Source organism: Dendrobates tinctorius, unplaced genomic scaffold (genome assembly GCF_039654945.1).
Source record: "Dendrobates tinctorius isolate UK_male_01 unplaced genomic scaffold, ASM3965494v1 ptg000103l, whole genome shotgun sequence".
Taxonomy (NCBI): Eukaryota; Metazoa; Chordata; class Amphibia; order Anura; family Dendrobatidae; genus Dendrobates; species Dendrobates tinctorius.
In genome coordinates this window covers 37,147,313-37,167,051 of record NW_027361771.1, presented here as the reverse complement: position 1 = coordinate 37,167,051, position 19,739 = coordinate 37,147,313, and the positions used below count along the sequence as shown (strand labels likewise).

Here is a 19,739-nt window from a genome sequence, read left to right as displayed (position 1 = left end):
TAGTGGTTGAGCAGAACGAGGCTGTGAAAGTGTACCTTTTTACGAGTGCTTTCATCCGAGGAGCTTTCATCACTGGACACAAATTCCTTGCTTTTAACTGTATTGGTCTTAACCGGCGTTCTTGCAGGAGAAGCGGCTTTCGTTGATTTCCTCTTCTCAGCCTTTGCTGCTGGCTTCTTCTCAGTTTTTGTTTTCTTATCCCTTTAATAAAGCAAACAGTGAGTAGAAAACTTGAAGCCAACACTAAGGTGACTTATCATAGGTGACCTATGACTGGCTTGAATGCTCACTTTTTGGGTGCATCGGACGGAGCACTCTCGTTATATTCTTTCATGGCTTTCTCGTAGTCACGCTTGGCTTCCTCTGCTTTACGATCCCATTCCTGGAAAAACAAACAGCATTTAATAGCAAACGGTCTACTCACAGCACTATTAGGGGTAACAGTTAGAATCCAGAAAAATCTAGCTTTTTGGCTACATCAAGGCTTCCTTACCTCTTTTTTATCTTTGCCCATGCCTTTCCATATCTCTCCTGCTTTTTTAGACAGGTCAGTGATACTGATTCCGGGATTCTCACTCTTTATCTTCTCACGACTAGCATTCAGCCACAACATGTACGCAGACATTGGGCGTTTGGGTGCCGCAGGATCTTTCACTTTTTTACCCTACAAGTGACAAGCAAAAATCAATAACTAAACTGACCCATCTATACATTGGAGGCATGTCGCTAGGATAATCACACAACAATAGAAAAGAGCTGTTCTCTGGAGACTGCAGTTAAACGGAACCTGTCCCCTCAGTGTATGTTTAATCTGCAGGTAAACCGCGTTCCAATGCTGCCCGGTTGCTTTACTGAAAGTGCAGCTACTGGGAGAAACTAAACTATATTTCTTCAGGGAGCTGCCGGATTTCAGTCATGGGGTAGGTGCAGTGCAAGGCGCTATTACAGTTATCAGTACACAGTAAGCAGCAGCTGTAAGCAAAGCCCGGCACTTTGACATCTTACAAAGCAGCGCATTAATGCAGAGCCAGCAGTCACTAAAAATGCAGAGGAGTCCTTACAGCTAGATATGAGCGAACCAGAACTGTAAAGTTCTGGGTTCATACCGAACACTGTGTCCGGTGCTAAACTCAATTTCTCCCAGTTAGGGAAAGAGACAGGCCCAGAGAGACAGATTTTACAGCTCTAAAGTTCAAGTATCCATTAATTTCTATGGGGTTCAGGTCCGATTATAGTTCTGGTACCCAAGCCGAACTTTGGACTTAATTTCAATCGAACCCGAACTTCCATAGATCCACTCTTCTCCACTTGTAGCCACAATTCATAGTATTCTGAGCCATGACTGTGCACACCCCCTGACAGTAAGCCGGCGGATCGTGAAAGTAAATAAGCCAATTTTCTCCCGGTTGGCACACTTTCAGTAAAGCAACCGGGAAGCATTGTAACACTATTTACCTACAGATTAACCCTATTACTGCGGGGAAATAGCATTTTCTGGGGTGACAGGTACACTTTAGAAGGTCAACCATGTGACCAAATGGAAATTATTAAAGGTAACTGGAGATGAACTGGCACGGTGCTTTCCTAGAGCTGCTGCCACATTGTTTTATCAATCTGTGAGGGTCACAGCAGTCAGACCCACGATGATCGGAGACTGATGGCCTAAAACAAGACACAACTGCCTATTATCCTACTACAATCTATGACATGATAAATTAGAACACAGGTTTATCCCTCGCCAAAAGTTACCTCTGCTTTCTTCCTTGGCTTCTTTTCTTTAACGATTTTTGGCTTCTTGGCTTTTTTCTTCTTTTCTTTTTCTCCCTCATCGTCATCACTTCCAGCACTCGACGAACTAGCAGAGGGATTACTATCAAATCTGCAATGGAGGCAACAAGTATGAAAATAAAGTTGATTATGAACTTACCATGCAAATATGATGGCAAGACGTATAGTACTTACTCTTCTGCAACTTCATCTTCTTCTTCTCCGGGATTAAACGACTCATCTACAAGAAAGAAAATGCAGCAAATTTAAAGCAGAGGCCTACAAAGTATATCCTACATACAGCAGTGACTGACTTTCTAACACTGATCCTGAGCAATACACAGGAATAATGTACACGAAAGTAACAAGGGCAGACCTCCCAATGGAACTGCTGTGGTTTCAGGGATTGGTACTTCAATCAAAGAACATAGACAAGTGCAATAGCAAATAACCACTGCACTACAGCATAAGGGTAGAGATGAAATGAAAGGTCACCACCTCATACAAATGAAAGATCATGGGAACAGGGTTCTTAGCTTCTGAAGAGTCAGTCTAGTAAAAAGTCAGTAAGAGAGCAGCCGAGTTCCTCAGAAATGTCACAGTGCAGATGAAGTATAGTGAATAAATTCAAGTGACAAGGTACCTTTGCCACTAAAAACGGAATATAGTATACAGCCACAAAACGTCATTATACTCACAAAAATAGTTAAAAATGTTTCTTTGGGTCATAAAAACAAAGACATGGAAGACTAAGTAGCCAGGTTTTCGCCCTACCATTAACAGCTTCTTCAGGGGCATGGAAATCTTTGGTCGGACTGAACACACTGTGCAGTGAGGTGGTTATTTGTCATTTCAAGGACATTTACAATATTCCAAGTCCGCTACAATTTAAGGTACTGTCACACTTAGCGATGTACCAGCGATCCCGACCAGCGATATGACGCGGTCAGGATCGCTGGTACATCGCTAAGTGGTCGCTAGTGAGCTGCCACACAGGCAGATCTCACCAGCGACATCGCTGGGGACGGGGGTCGCTACTTACCTGTCACACTAGGCGATCCTCCCGCCCGGCTCCACGCTCGTCTCTCCACAGGAAGCGCCGCAGGAAGCTGACGACGAGAAACGGTCCTGGACGTTCTCGCGCGATCAGCGATAACCAGCGTGGGAGCCGGTCGTAGGTAAGTATCAGACACAGCGATGTCGCTAACAATATCGCTATAACGTCACAAGTTATAGCGATATTGCTAGAGATATCGCTTAGTGTGACAGGCCCTTTACTCTACAACTGGCTACTGAAGTTCTTGCTGCTTTTACATATCAGTAAGATGCAATGCAAAGGAAGAACAAAGCAGCCAGAGGATTACTGACATGTACCAATTTACTCAAAAAAGGAAAAATGAAAAAAAAAAAAAAAAAAAAAAAGAAGAGGAAGATATCATTTTTGACAAAAAGTGGTTTAAATTTTAGCAGTCTTTTCCAACACATGGCTGCATTAGATTTCTGACTCTAGTTCCCCAAAATATTTGCCAAATTCATTGTGGGACGTGCAAATCTTGTGCAGAATGAAAGGAATTTGTGACTAGGCCAAATATTACAATTCTGACCAGTGTCACTTTATGAGGCAATAACTCTCACCAATTCTGAGATTGTTTTTTTTTCGAGACATATTGTAGTTCAAGATAGTGGTAAAATTTCTTCGATATGACTTGCGTTTGTTTTCGAAAAAAATGGAAATTTAGCACAAATGTTGATAATGTAGCAAGTTTCAAACTTTTAATTTTTATGCCCCTAACTCAGAGTTATGTCACAAAAATAGTTAAGAAATAAGATTTCCCACATGTCTACTTTACATCACCACAATTTTTGATAACATTTTTTTGTTAGGAATTTAGAAGGGTTGAAAGTTGACCAACGATTTCCTTTTTCTATCATCAATGAACTTGGTAATGAGGCCCGGGTCCAGAACTCTGATTACCAATGCGGTCATTGGCCCATGAACAAGCGGTGGATGCCGAGTTACATTGTGGCAGGAGACACTACTATCTACTACTGACCGCATTGGTAATCAGAGTTCTGGACCCGGGCCTCATTACCAAGTTCATTGATGATAGAAAAAGGAAATTACGGGGCAATACAGATTTGAATTGACAAGTACTTACAAGGATATCATGATCAGGGACATACAGACTTATCTCTAGTGTATTTATGGTCCGGGTCCCATCACCCTGCATATAGAGACATATATGGTACATTTATACCAGTGACCCATGTCGCAGGACATACGAAATTTTGTATGATATACCACAGGCCTCATTCGGACCGTAGGCATTCGATTCACGGACCCTTTTGTTCCCTGTTATACCTTTATATATCTGCCACACAATTTTTCTATACATTTCAAGAGCAGTCGGTATATTGAGAAAGGTCAGAATGAATTGACCGAAACGTCTATTATGACTGCGAATAAAATTCTACCAATCATTTCAAGTTGAGTGCCAAAAATTTATTTTTTATATATTCTCTGGTGTGGGAACCTTTTTTGTGCACCATTTCAGCTGTGCCACGGTATACATATCGATACTTACCTCTCCTGGCGCGGTCTCTGCAGCTCCGTTCTCCCAGTCTCCCTTCCTGCCTTCAGCGGTCACGTGGTACCGCTCATTAAACTCATGAATATGCGCATATTCATGAGGTTAACCCCTTCACGACCCATAACGCCTACGTAGGCGTCATGAAAAGTCGTGCCCAAACGACCTATGACGCCTATGCAGGCGTCATGCTATAAACAGCCCCCCCTGCGGGTCGGGTGACCGGGGTCACTGAAAGGTCACCCGACCCGCACACAGAGGACACTCTCCGGTTAATCCCAGGGGGCGTGGCTTAGCCCCCACGTGCCTACGATCGCTCTGATTGGCTGTTAAAAGTGAAAGCCAATCAGCGCGATTTGTAATATTTCACCAATGAAATTTGGTGAAATATTACAATCCAGCCATGGCCGATGCTGCAATAGCATCAGACATGGCTGGACACCGACCCCCCCCCCCCCCCACACTGACTGGCGGGGCCAATCGGCCCCCGCCACCGATGGACGGCGGCAATCGGTCGCCGCCGTCATCATCTGCTCCCCCTCCCCTTCCTATCACTCCCTCCCACCTTCCGATCCCCCCTGGGACCTCTGATGGTGCTCCCGGCATCCCGCCGTCCGGATCATGGGCACCGCCATCTTGGAAAATGGCGGGCGCATGCGCAGTGCGCCTGCCATTGTCCAAGATGGCGGCGCCCATGAATTTGCCGGCTGCCCGTTCATTTTTCATTTTGATCACTGTGTACCAGCGTACTCAGGACAAACTGGACAACAACTTTTGGTGTCCAATTTCTCCTGTTACTATTGTGAAAATAAAAAATAGCGGGCTAAAAAAAAATCATTTTTTGAACAAAAAAAAATATTTTTATTTTCACAGCTCTGTGTTATACACTTCTGTAAAGCACCTGGGGGTTCAAAGTGCTCACTATGCATCTAGATAACTTCCTTAGGGGGTCTAGTTTCCAAAATGGGGTGATTTGTGGGGGAGCTCCAAAGTGTAGGCAGACAGGGCCTCTCCAAACACGACATGGTGTCCGCTAACGATTGGAGCTAATTTTCCATTCAAAAAGTCAAATGGCGCTCCTTCCCTTCTGAGCCCTGCCGTGCGCCCAAACAGTGGTTCCCCACCACATATGGGGTGCCAGCGTACTCAGGACAAACTGAACAGCAACTTTAGGGGTCCAATTTATCCTGTTACCCTTGTGAAAATAAAAAATAGCGTGCTAAAAAATCATTTTTGGAGGAAAAAAAATGATTTTTTATTTTAATGGCTCTGCGTTTATAAACTTCTGTGAAGCACATGGGGGTTCAAAGTGCTCACTACACATCTAGATAAGCTCCTTGGGGGGTCTAGTTTCCAAAATGGGGTCACTTGTGGGGGGTTTCTACTGTTTAGGCACATCAGGGGCTCTGCAAATGCAACATGATGCCCGCAGAACATCCCATCAGTCTGCATTCCAAAATCGCGCTCCTTCCCTTCTGAGCTCTCCCATGCGCCCAAACAGTGGTTTCCCCTGACATATGGGGTATCGATGTACTCAGGACAAATTACACAACAACTTTTGTGGTCCAATTTCTCCTGTTAGCCTTGTGAAAATAAAATATAGCGGGCTAAAAAAAATCATTTTTGAGGAAAAAAAATTATTTTATTTTCACTTCTCTGCGTCATAAACTTCTGTGAAGCACTTGGGGGTTCAGTGTGCTCACCACACATTATATAAGTTCCTTGGGTGGTCTAGTTTCCAAAATGGGGTCACTTGTGGGGGAGCTCCAATGTTTGGGTACACAGGGGCTCTCCAAACACGACATGGTGTCCACTAACGATTTGAGCTAATTTTCCATTCAAAAAGTCAAATGGTGCTCCTTCCCTTCGGGACCCTGCCGTGTGCCCAAACAGTGGTTTATGACCACATATGAGGTATCGGTGCACTCAGGAGAAATTGCCCAACAAATTTTAGGATCCATTTTATCCCATTGCCCATGTGAAAATGAAAAAACAGGCTAAAAGAAAATTGTGAAAAAAGTCCTTTTTTTTTACGGATCAATTTGTGAAGCACCTGGCGGTTCAAAGTGCTCACTATGCATCTAGATAAGTTCCTCGGAGGGTCTAGTTTCCAAAATGGGGTCAATTGTGGGGGAGCTCAAATGTTTAGGCGCACAGGGACTCTCCAAACACGACATGGCAACCGCTAAATATTCCAGCATATTTTCCATTCAAAAAGTCAAATGGCGCTCCTTCCCTTCTGAGCCCTGCCGTGCACCCAAACAGTGGTTTATGACCACATATGATGTATCGGTGCACTCAGGAGAAATTGCCCAACAAATTTTAGGATCCATTTTATCCTGTTGCCCATGTGAAAATGAAAAAATTGATGCTAAAAGAAAATTTTTGTTGGAAAAATTAAAATGTTCATTTTTTCCTTCCACATTGCTTTAGTTGGTGTGAAACACCTGAAGGGTTAATAATCTTCTTGAATGTAGTTTTGAGTAGCTTGAGGGGTGCAGTTTTTAGAATGGTGTCACTTTTGGGTATTTTCTGCCATATAGATCCCTCAAAGTGACTTCAAATGTGAGGTGGTTCCTAAAAAAATGGTTTTGTAAATTTTGTTGTAAAAATGAGAAATCGCTGGTCAACTTTTAACCCTTATAACTTCCCAAGAAAAAAAAAAAATTTGTTTCCAAAATTGTGCTGATGTAAAATAGACATGTGGGAAATGTTATTTATTAACTATTTTGTGTCACATAACTCTCTGGTTTAACGGAATAAAAATTCAAAATGTGAAAATTGCGAAGTTTTCGCCAAATTTCCGTTTTTTTTTTTCACAAATAAATGCAAACATTATCGACCTAAGTTTACCACTAACATGAAGCCCAATATGTCACGAAAAAACAATCTCAGAATCGCTAGGATCCATTGGAGCGTTCCTGAGTTATTACCTCATAAAAGGACACTGGTCAATATTGCCAAAATGGCCAGGTCATTAAGGTCAAAATAGGCTGGGTCATGAAGGGGTTAATGAGCGGTACCACATGACCACTGAAGGCAGGGAGACAGTGGGAGAACGGAGCTGCAGAGACCGCGCCAGGACGGGTTAAGTGTAGACTATATTCACCTGTCCCAGCTCCATCACTGCTTGCTGCTGTCTGATGTGTCCTCTGTCAGTGACACTCAGACAGCAGAGGGTGCGGTGACGTGGTTAGTGCGCGCCGTGCCCTCTGCTGCCTGAACGTCACTGACAGATGACGTGGCAGATAGTGGTGAGCAGCAGCGATGGATGCAGGACAGGAGGACAGGGCAGGACAGCGACGAAGAGGTGAGTATGTCTTTTTTTATTTTTATTTGCAGGGGCAGCATATGGGCGCATAATGTATGGAGCATCTTATGGGAGCAGCATATGGGGGCATGATATATGGAGCATCTTATGGGGGCATAATATATGGGGGCATGATATATGGACCATCTATGGGGACAGCATATGGGGGCATAATCTATGGAGCAGCATATGGGGGCATAATCTATGGAGCAGCATATGGGGGCATAATGTATGGAACAGCATTTGGGGGCATAATGTATGGAACATCTTATGGGGGCAGCATATGGGGGCATAATATATGGATCATCTAATGGGGGCAGCATATGGGGGCATACTCTATGGAGCCATAACCTTTATGGAGCAGCATATGGGGAATATTATTCTAGGGAGCATCTTATGGGGCCATTATTAACCTTTGTGCAGCATTATATGGGGTGTATTTTGTATGGAACATCTTATGGGGCCCATCATGAACTGTATTGAGCATTATATGGGGCTCCTGATTCAATATGGCTATTCAAAAACATTTATCCTACTGATGTCTCAATTAATTTTACTTTTATTGGTATCTATTTTTATTTTTTAAATTTACCAGTAGCTGCTGAATTTTCCACCCTAGGCTTATAATCGAGTTAATAAGTTTTCACAGTTTTTTTGTGGCAAAATTAGGGGGGGGGTCGGCTTATACTCGAGTATATACGGTACATTTTGGCCACACAAAAAATTGTCTTGGCCCAAATATTTTTACAAGGAGAAATGGGTAAAAATGGCACCAAAAGGTTTCCCACAATTTCTGCTGAATGTAGCAATACCTCATATGTGTGTGTACCGTACTTAGCCATACGGAGAGAATCGGGAAGGATGGAGCGCGATTTGCCTCCTGGAGCACAGATTTTTCTAGAATAGTTTGCAGACTCCATATACAAAGCCCCTATGTGCTAGAAGAGCAGAATCCCCCTCAAGTGACCCATTTTGGAAATTATACCTCTTTGGGAATTTATATGCAGGTATAGTGACGATTTTGACCCCATGGGTGTTTTCCAGAAACAAGCAGCAGTGAATGTTACTGAGTAAATTGCAAACAGCCATTGTAGGACCAGTATGTTGTAGTGCCTGTACATTGTGCCCAGCTCATGCACTTGTAAATTAGGCGGGCTCTCATCATTACAGAAATGCCAAACATGTGGGCGCTAAATGTTTAGGTACACTGGGGCTCAGAAGGGAGGTGGGGCATTTAGATTTGGGAGCGCCGAATTTCTTTTGGCGGGTGAGGAGCCATTTAGCTTTTCCAGAGCCTTTGTGCTACCAGTAATGTGGAAACAACCCCCCCCTATGTTTCCATTGACAGACCTTAGTGGTGACTTGCTTTTTTTTTTTTTTTTAAAAAACAGAGTTAAAGCTTTTATAGGGAACATTTTACATAATGTTTAGGATCAGAGTTATCCGGCGCTCTACACTGGGCACTTACATCAGGGTATTCCATCTAAATCTCCAAGTGACGTGATTCAGATGAAACCCCCGAGTAGGAGCTATGCTCCTCAGTCTGGCCTATGTTCAGCGATTTCTTTTTCATAAGTGGATCGCACTTTTATACACACCTAAAAAGACGGACACCACCAGATCACAGGCAGCAAGACAGTGTCCACCGTACCTCACCCACCTGCCTCATCATAGGGAATTCCATCTGAATCACAGGTTTCAGAAATTTACTCGGAAATCCAGTTGTAAGTGGGTACCGCTCCTGCACCAAGTATCAGCTGTCAGGATCAGCTAACACCCAACGGCAATCACGCACACACAGCCTCTGTTATGTCTAAGATCAGTAAGTACACGCTGATCAAGACACACTGAGTACATCAAAGGTCGGGAAAGGGGTTAAGGCCCTCAAATACTAAAGTCAGCAGAGCCCACCACTATTGGAAGGAACAGCCAACAGTATAATGAATATGGAGGCCTCCAGACTCTACGATGACAGGTGCGATCAAGAGAGATCAGGGTTGGGTAGTCCAAACTTTAACGCTCTACCCTTTTGTTCTACAGGAGACATGCAGCTGTTAGAATAGTCTGTCAATGGTTTTCTCCAATCTCAAAAACGCATGTGTATGGGGGGGGGGGTCTACATTTCCAGCTCCAACATAGACAGTAAACCAATTTCTGTACAGTGCAGCCACAAAAAGTATAGAAAAAGGACTGATGTACAGCAGGCGACCGTTGTATTATCTGCACTGTGAGACACATTTTAATCTCACCAGTCTCATCTCCTGAATCATCACTGTCTGCATTCTCCCGGATCTTCCCTTCTTCTTTCATCCTTTCCAAGTAAGCGTCATGGTGTTGATCATCATCGGAGTCAGCATAATCATCATACGGCTGTTTAACACCCTAAAGGAGGCACGAGGAAAGACGAGACAGCACAACGTTAAAGCGCACACACAATTACAGCAGAGCATTGTCCTAGTGAATGACGTTCCCGAGCTACATGTATGAGCAAGGTGTGCAAATCCCTAACCCCAACGTCCACACGCACAAACATACACATCATGACAGCGTGGGCGCTTTCACCATAACATTAGGTGTCGACACCTCAAAACGAACGAACAAACTCAAAACCTAGAAATGAATGATACAGACAGAAGATACACTTGTCCGCTGACTTCCTGCAGGTTCAGTAACTAATGGCTGAGGGATGAACAAGGAAACTATTATGGAAAAATTTCTTTAAAAGAAGAGAGACAGTTAATGTGGCTGAACAGGATAAAAGGAAAAGGAAAAAAAAGGTATTACTTTGTTTCGAGAAACAGTGCCACAGTTTTCTATAGTCCGTGTCAGGTATGGTAGTTTGCTCACATGAACCAGGATCAGCTGAATTACCAGACACAACACACTGATGAGAGGCGCCGTTTCTTGGAACAAAGCAGAAAAGCTGCTCATGTTTCAATTATGAAATTGGATGGGTCTTGTCACATGCCCCTGGATCTTTGGCCATTTTCTGGAAGGGAACATCATGTAGTCAGAACAAAAATGTTTTAGTACCTAGGTGATTTGCTTCACAAAGGGAGAAATAAGTGCAGAACTTTTAAGTACAGATTGGTAAATTGCCTATAATAAAGACATGTTATTAATGGGACTGTCAGCAGGTTCTTGCTATTTAATCTGAGAGAAGAATAATGTAGGGACAGAGACCCTGATTCCAGTGAAGTAGATTATGACCAGTAGATTATCACTAGAAGACGTGGTCTCTTGTGCAAGCCAGTGCAGCTAATCTGTGTTACCCTACCCCCAATCACTGATTGGCAGCTTGCTGAAAATGCGCAGTATACACAGGAAGCTGCCAATCAGCGGTGTGGGTGGGGTTATACACAGCTCAACATTCTGAGCACTGCTATATCTACAGCAGAATAATCAGATTCTATTGAAACCGCACCAACCAGTCCAGTAAGTGACATCACTGGAATCATGCTATCTATCCAGAAATCATGCTATTCCCTTTAATAGTCAACTGTTTTAAAAAGATACTAAACAAAAATGCACAAAAAAATATAGTGGAATTGTTGAGGTTTTTCTTTTTCTTTTGTCCCTTCAAACTTATTTTATTTTGGCTTGTGTTAAAATTGAGACATACAGTTGAAACCAGAAGTTTACATCCACTATACAAAAAGACACATATACATGTTTTTCTCAATATCTGACATGAAATCATAATAAACCTTTCCCGTTTTAGGTCAATTAGGATTACCATAATTATTAATATGTGCTAAATGCCAGAATAATGAGAGAATGCAGTAAGTAATAAAAATGCCTTAAAGTCAAAAGTTTACATCCATTTCATTAGTATATGGTACCATTGCCTTTAAACTGAATGACTTGGTCAAGCGTTTGGGTTATCTTTCCACAAGCTTCTCAAAATAGTTGGTCAGAATTTGGGCCCATAACTCCGGACACAATTGATGTAACTGATCCAGATTTGTAGGTCGCCTTGCTCGCACCTGTCTTTTCAGTTTTGCCCATAAATTTTCAATACGATTGAGATCAGTGCTTTGTGATGGCCACTCCGAAACACTGACTTTGTTATCCTTAAGGGCCTGTCACACTAAGCGATATCGCTAGCAATATCGCTATAACTTGTGACGTTATAGTGATATTGCTAGCGATATCGCTGTGTGATACTTACCTTCGACCCGCTCCCCAGCTGCTTATCGCTGATCGCGCGAGAACGTCCAGGACTGTTTCTCGTCGTCAGCTTCCTGTGGAGAGACGAGCGTGGAGCCGGGCGGGAGGACGCAGGATCGCCTAGTGTGACAGATAAGTAGCGACCCCCGTCCCCAGCGATGTCGCTGGTGATCTGTCTGTGTGGCAGCTCACTAGCGACCACTTAGCGATGTACCAGCGATCCGGACAGCGTCATATCGCTGGTCGGGATCGCTGGTACATCGCTAAGTGTGACAGTACCTTTAAGCCACTTTGTTACCATTTTGGCAGTATGCTTCAGGTCAATGTCCGTTTGGAAGACCCATTTCTGGCCAAGCTTTAACTTCCTGGCTGATGTCTTGAGATGTTGCTTCAGTATTGCCACAATCTTCTTTTCTCATGATGCCATCTACTGCACCAGTCCCTCCTGCAGCAAAACAACCCCACAGCATGATGCTGCCACCCTTGTGTTTCACAGCTGGGATGGTGTTCTTAGGCTTCCAAACTTCTCCCTTTTTCCTCCAAACGTAACAATGATCATTATGCCCAAAAAGTTCAATTTTAGTTTCATCAGACCACAGGACATGTCTCCAAAAATGAAGGTCTTTGTTCCTGTGTGCATTTGCAAACATTAGTCTGGCTTTTTATGTTTCTTATGGCTGGATATTCCCATCTTGTTTGTATTTGCGTATAATTGTTTGTACAGATGAACGAGGCACCTTCATGTATCTTGAAATTGTAGCCAAGGATGAGCCAGACTTGTGCAAGTCCACAATTCTCTTCCTGATATCTTGGCTGATTTCTTGAAACTTTCCCTTGATGCTACACAAAGAAGCCGTGTTTCAGGTGTGGATTAAAATACATCCACAGGTGTGTGTAACTCAGATGTTGCCAAAAAAAAAAAAAAACAACCTATCAGCAGCTTCCAAACACATGACATCATCATATGGGCAGTCCAGAACTGTTTAAAGGGGGGGGCGTGGCTATGTAGCGACACAGTGAGGACGCATGTGGCAAGAGCTCCTGCCATCCTGATGATATTTAGCCAGCAGATTCTTACCTCTGCGGCACATTCCCCAGTTCTGGGACCCCTCTGAATTCTGTGGCGCTCCGGGACCACCGCGGGAGCGGGGTTGGATTCCTTGGTGCCTGCGGCTGTGAAGACCGGGGCGGCCGGCGGGGGCCTGCACAGGGCGGCGGCCATCTTGGAGGCGCGCGCTCTGACTGTGAGAGCTACGGCGCCGGGTTCCCATCTCTGCAGCGCTGGAGGACGGTGAGCAGACACCCTGAATATTTGTGAGGGGAAGCGGTGAATGCCCTGAAAGATTGGGCCCCGCGTCCCCCTCTTTGCTACATCACCTGACCTGCCAGCGTCATTACTGTAGGGACTTGGATCCCTCCCTCTCTGACTGCTGTCCCTGTGGGGTGCTGGGGATCTCTCCCTGGGCAATATGTGCCCTTGTCTGCTGATGGTGCTGGACATTGCCTCCCTGTGTGACATTGTGGGTCTGTGCTGCTCCTGAAACCCTGCAGCCACCATCTGATAATTTTATTCCATTTATAACCTCGATTCAGGGGACTCTGGAGTGCGCTGTCCCTGATATCCGGCTGTGCCCCATTGCTATTAAAATGAGTTGTTCCAAGGGGTCTGGAACAGCGGCTGAAGGAATATGCCAGGGTAGACCATGCTGAAGGCTCAAGGTCTCTTAAAAATAATCCTTCACAGTCTCAGCGAAAGAACCGCCCCTCTGAGGGTGGGGAGGACAGTGACCAAGAAGAATTAACCCTTAAGCAGGCGTCTAAGCCTGCATGAGTTGTTATCTCCTTAACCAGGACGTCTCTGTCTGGAAAGATAAAAGACGTGCACACCGAGGTGGGACGCCTCCGACAAGACATGCAAGCCATGAAGGGCCGCATTACGGAGGTGGAAACGCGGGTATCCCAGGTAGAAGACACCATTACACCTATGGAAGCCAAACTAACGAAAGTGGCAGGCTCTATGAACGCGTGGAGGCAAAAAGCAGGTGACCTGGAGAATAGGATGCGTCGGAATAACATTCGAATTATTGGTCTACCGGAGCGCTCGGAAGGACAACATCCGGAGCAATTCCTAGCAGATTGGCTTAAAACCAATTTGGGAGACTAATTCTCCCCAATCTTTGCAGTGGAAAGGGCTCACAGGGTCCCTACTAGGCCTCTACCTCCTGGAGCCCCACCTAGACCTTTTCTGGCGCGTCTCCTCAACTGCAGGGATAGAGACGTGGCTCTGCGTCTGGCGCGACAAAAGAGTACTATCAAGTTCAACAATGCCACGATTACGATTTTCCCAGACTTCTCAATGGAACTCCAGAAACAACGGGCACAGTTTACGGAGGGTCAAAAGACATCTACGGGAGAGGAATGTTATGTACTCGATTTACCCGGCCCGGCTCCGGGTGGTCCACGAGGGTTCTACTTTTTATAGATCCATCGGAGGCGGCGGAGTGGCTACGGTCTCACAAAGGATCTGCTGCAAAGGAATCCTAATGTATCTATGGCTAGTTGGTATTTTTCTATTAATCGACTGACTGGAGCGCTACTCGAAAGCGTCCAAGTTACCAACAATACCGGACACTGGGCTCAGTGATGGTATCCCCTTGTTTGCTTTGTGACGGGAGTACAGGACTCTGCTCCCGCTTTGTTTGTTGTTTTTTCACTTTGTTTTTTTTCCGTTGTGGTTTTTTGTATTTTTTTTTTTTTTGGGTAGTAATCGCAGTCGACAACAATTTCAGTCTCTAGGTGATGTCTCTAAATTTTAATAATATTATGCATTATAGTCAGCGGAGTAAAACATGGGGTCGGAGTTGATATGTACGACATGGAATTTGAGGGGTATAAAACATGGATTTTTGTGAGTACTCACCGTAAAATCCTTTTCTCCGAGACGCTCATTGGGGGACACAGAGACTGTGGGTGTGTGCTACTGCCGTCTGGAGGCTGACACTAGGCATACAAAAAACAAGTTAGCTCCTCCTCCACCGCCTACACCCTCGCCCCGGTAGCGGGCGGAAACCAGTTTAGTGCAAAAGCAGTAGGAGAACATACAAAAAACAGCCTTAATGCCACAAATCATATGTCTGAAAAAGGATCACCCTGTGTTAAACAAAAATCATATTAAATAATAAACATGAGCCAACCGGCTCTCAGGGTGTGTGCTGTGTCCCCCAATGAGCGTCTCGGAGAAAAGGATTTTACGGCGAGTACTCACAAAAATCCATGTTTCTCCTTCGTCTCATTGGGGGACACAGAGACTGTGGGACGTCCTAAAGCAGTCCCTGGGTGGGATAACACTCACCAATCCAAGCCGCATGCTTTCCTGTCTAAAGGTGTGCCACTGCTGCTTGGAGAATTTTCCTGCCCAGGCTCGCATCTGACGAAGCCCGAGTATGCACCCTGTAATGTTTACAAAAAGTGTGCAGGCTGGACCAGGTTGCTGCCTTGCATACCTGTTCTGCCGAAGCCTGGTGCCGAAGCGCCCAAGAGGCGCCCACTGCCCGAGTAGAGTGAGCTCCAATCCCTGCTGGAATTGGCGTGCCTCTAATACGGTAAGCCTCCTGAATGGTTAGGCGAATCCATCTGGCTATGGTTGACCGTGAGGCTGCGAGGCCCCTCCTGCGCCCTTCGGGGATCACAAACAGCGAGTCCGTCTGGCGAAACGGTGCTGTCCTCGACACGTACCTCCTGAGAGCTCTTACCAGATCCAACGTGTGGAGAGCTTTTTCCACTCTGTGCACTGGCGCTGGACAGAAAGAAGGCAGCACAAGGTCTTCATTAATATGGAACGAGGATACTACCTTTGGTAAAAAAGGCGGCGGAGGTCTAAGGACTACCTTGTCCTTAAAAAAAGGTCAGGAAAGGGGCTCTACAAGATAACGCTCCCAGTTCTGATACCCGCCTAATGGACGTTATGGCTACCAGGAACACTACCTTCCTGGAGAGATATGCCAATGAAATCTCCTGTAATGGCTCAAACGGGGCCTCCTGCAGGACAGTCAGGACCAGATTAAGGTCCCAGGCCTCTAATGGCGCTCTGAAGGGGGGCACTAAATGAACGACCCCCTGCAGGAACGTTCTGACCTGCAAATTGGTAGCGATCTTTCTCTGAAACAGGACCGACAGGGCCGATATCTGTCTCCTAAGGGAACTTGGCGCCAAACCTGCATCTAGTCCGGACTGAAGGAAAGCCAGGATGTTGGGCACCGAGAAGGACAATGGCGGAACCCCGTGTTCCCGACACCACTGGAAGAAAACCTTCCAAGTGTTATGGTAGATCCTTGCCGAGGCCGGCTTCCGAGCGTTTACCATTGTCGCGACTACTTCGCGCCCAAAACCCGCCTGGGTCAGCACCCAAGATTCAATGGCCATGCCGTCAAACGCAGGGCTCCTAAGTTCGGGTGGCAGATCGGTCCCTGGGACAGTAAATCTGGTCGTTCCGGTAGCCGCCATGGCACGTCTGCGATGAGTTGTACCAGATCCGCGTACCATGCGCGTCGGGGCCAGTCCGGAGCCAGCAGAATTGCTGGAACCCCCTCCGTTTTGATCTTTCTGATGACCCTCGGAAGAAGTGGCAGCGGCGGAAACAAGTATGGGAGCCGAAATTGGTTCCAGGGTAGCACCAAAGCATCCGCTGCGATTGCTCGCGGGTCCTGAGACCGGGCGACGAATACGCCCACCTTGGCGTTCTTCCTGGAGGCCATCAGGTCCACGTCTGGTGTTCCCCAGCGCTGGTAAATCTGCTGGAACACCTCGGGGTGCAGTGACCACTCTCCGGCCGTGATGTCCTGGCGGCTTAGGAAATCTGCTGCCCAATTCTCGACGCCTGGAATGTGACCCGCTGAGATCATCGAGTGGCTCCTCTCGGCCCAGTGGAGCACATGTCCAATCTCGCGCATGGTTGCCTTGCTGCGTGTGCCTCCCTGGTGATTCACGTACGCTACTGCCGTGGCGTTGTCCGACTGAATCCGAATTGGGTATCCCGCTAGCATGTGTTGAAACTGCTGCAAGGCCAACCGCACTGCCCGAATCTCCAACAGACTGATAGGGAGACGAGCTTCCCGAGGCGACCACTGCCCCTGCGCCGTGTGGTGACGGAAGATTGCCCCCCAACCGGAGAGACTCGCATCGGTCGTGATCACTAACCAATGATCCGGAGGAAAGGGCTTTCCCTGCCGAAGCGATAGATCGCGTGTCCACCATTGAAGAGTCCGTCGGACCCGAGCGGACAACCTGCACGGGTGATCGAGCGAGAACGGGCTCCTGTCCCAAGCTGCTAACAGGGCATGCTGCAGGGGATGGAGATGAAACTGAGCAAACGGGATTGCTTCCATCGCTGCCACCATCCTGCCCAGGACCCTCATCCCGAATCGGATAATATGGGGGCCTGGCTGTTGGAGTCTTCGAGCTCCCTGTCGGAGTGCCCGAGCCTTGTCTTGAGGGAGAATTACCAATCCATGGGAGGTATCGAATATCATCCCTAGGAATACAATCCTCTGAGCCGGTGTGAGGCATGACTTCTTCCTGTTGACCACCCATCCTAGGCGCGACAGGGTATCCAATGTGATTCTGACATTCTCCTTGCACGCTGGAAGGGACGGACCCTTTACCAGGAGGTCGTCCAAGTATGGTAAAACCACTATGCCCCGAGAATGTAGAATGGCCATGACCGCCATCACCTTCGTGAATACTCTGGGGGCCGTGGCCAAACCGAAAGGCAGGGCCACAAACTGGAAGTGCCGCCCCTCGATCGCAAACCGTAGATATCTCTGATGCGGGGGAAAAATAGGGATGTGTAAATATGCATCCTGAACGTCAATCGAGGCCAGGTATTCTCCCCTCTCCATGGAGGATATAACCGACCGGAGGGATTCCATGCGGAAATGCCTGACCCTGACGAACCTGTTCAGGAGCTTTAGGTCCAGAACCGGCCTTACTGCTCCATCCTTCTTGGGTACCGCGAACAGGTTGGAATAAAAACCTTGGGTTCTTTCGTCCTTCGGTACCGGGACAATGACCCCTTTGCGCTGCAGTACCTCGATGGACCCCCGCAATGCCTCTGCCCGAGACCTTGTTTTGGGAAGCCGGGAAGGAAAAAATCGCGTCTGCGGAAGTTTTATAAACTATCTTGTACCCGGAGGATATCAACTCTGTCACCCATGCGTCGCGTGCCACCGCGACCCATATGTGACAGAACCGGCGCAGGCGTCCGCCAATCCTGCTGTCCTCGGGTACCGCACGTCTCGAGTCATTTTGTAGAGGGCCTCTGGGACCTGGTCCCCCTTGCCCTGGGCGGGCGTCCCCGCATCCTGCCCAGCGGGTTGGTCCTGTAGGTGATCTGACGCTCCTTGTCCGGATTATAGCGCGTGGGCGTGGAGGCACTGGCTGTTGCCGTCCACCCGGGGGCGCGAAATGCCCGAAAACGCGCCTGAGGTTGACGAAACGGCGTCCTTGTCTTCTGTTGTGGGAGAAAACTGCTTTTTCCCCCTGTTGCGTCCGAAATAAGTTTGTCCAATTCTTCCCCAAATAGTTGGTTCCCCTGAAAGGGTAGGGAAGTCAGGGATTTTTTAGAAACCGAATCAGCCCGCCATAGCCTTAACCATAAGGCTCTTCTAATGGCGATTGCGTTTGCTGCTGCAAGTGCTGCGCTATTAGCTGCATCCAAGGATGCGTTAATTAAATAGTCACCCGCCATCGCGATCTGACTTGCTATCTCGGCCACCTCTGTTGGCAACTCTCTATCCTGCAGGATCCCATTCAAAGTATCTGACCAGGACATCATGGCTTTGGCTACCCATGTTGCTGCAAAGGAAGGGAAGAGCGCCGATCCCGATGCTTCATACACCGAGCGCGCTAATCCCTCTATGAGCCGATCCGTGGGGTCTTTGATGGCGGAACCACTAGGCACTGACAATAGGGACCTTGAGGCCAGGCGGGATACCGGGGGATCCACCACCGGAGACTCTGCCCATTTTTTACAGAGCTCTGGCGCAAATGGATATCTTGATTCTAGCGTCCGTTGTCCCGAAAACCGCTTGTCTGGCCGTTCCCGGTGCCGCTGCACTATATCCTCGAACTCCGGATGAGTGCTGAACACTCTACGCGGCTTCCGGGCCTTTTTAAAAGACACCTTATGGCCTGCGGTTAGGGTGACCTCATCAATACCCAGGGTCTGGTTTACGGCTTCAATGAGACTGTCTACCGTCTCCCGACACCCCGGGGTGTCCAGGTCCAAGGACTCCTCCACGTCCTCTACTGAACCTTGCTCGCTCCCTGAAAAGGGCGACGGCGAGCGTGATGCCACACTCGCAGATGCTGAAGCACCGGAGGGGCCTGGTGACACAGTATGGGTTCTCTTCCTATGTGCCTGTCTAGAGAGAGTGCGGCCCCTGCAGGCCGGCGGCTCATGTGCGGAGGCAGAACCCTCCCAACCAGGGGAGCCGTCATCTCTACCCCTATCCGGGGCCTGAAGGGTCTCAATTGCCTTAGTTAGTGAAACCATAGACCGCGAGAGTGATACCGCCCATTCAGGGGGTTCCGGACCTCTGGGCTCTGTCGCAGGGGAGGGCTCCTGGGCACGTTCGTTGTCACAGGTTTCACATAATTTACTAGTCTGCGCTCGTGGGAACCTAACCCCACAGGAAACGCATGCGGCATAGAAGGATGTGTGCACTTTTCCTTTTCCAGACATACTGCTGGAACAGGCTCTCCTTTTTTTTTTTTTTTTTTTCTTTTTTCTTTATTCTACCTTCTGAGGAGGGTGAATGAGGAGGAGAGGGGGGCACCTGTATGGCCTAGCGTGGCCTCAGGACGGGGTCACACTTACCCAGTCCTGCAGTCCTCTTTCCCGCTCC

General features: G+C 47.1%; 1 protein-coding gene across 1 annotated transcript in view; it reads right to left on the bottom strand.

Moving 5' to 3' along the window:
- Positions 1–19,739, bottom strand: part of SSRP1 (structure specific recognition protein 1) — a 68,578-nt gene that overhangs the window by 1,069 nt on the left and 47,770 nt on the right. Inside the window, exons 10-15 of the mRNA XM_073588216.1 lie at positions 9,915–10,047; positions 1,963–2,008; positions 1,750–1,879; positions 494–664; positions 291–382; positions 36–201 (exon numbers count right to left, since the gene is read on the bottom strand). Of these exons, the coding sequence (XP_073444317.1) occupies positions 36–201; positions 291–382; positions 494–664; positions 1,750–1,879; positions 1,963–2,008; positions 9,915–10,047 (738 nt within the window). The remainder of the gene's footprint in view (positions 1–35; positions 202–290; positions 383–493; positions 665–1,749; positions 1,880–1,962; positions 2,009–9,914; positions 10,048–19,739) is intronic.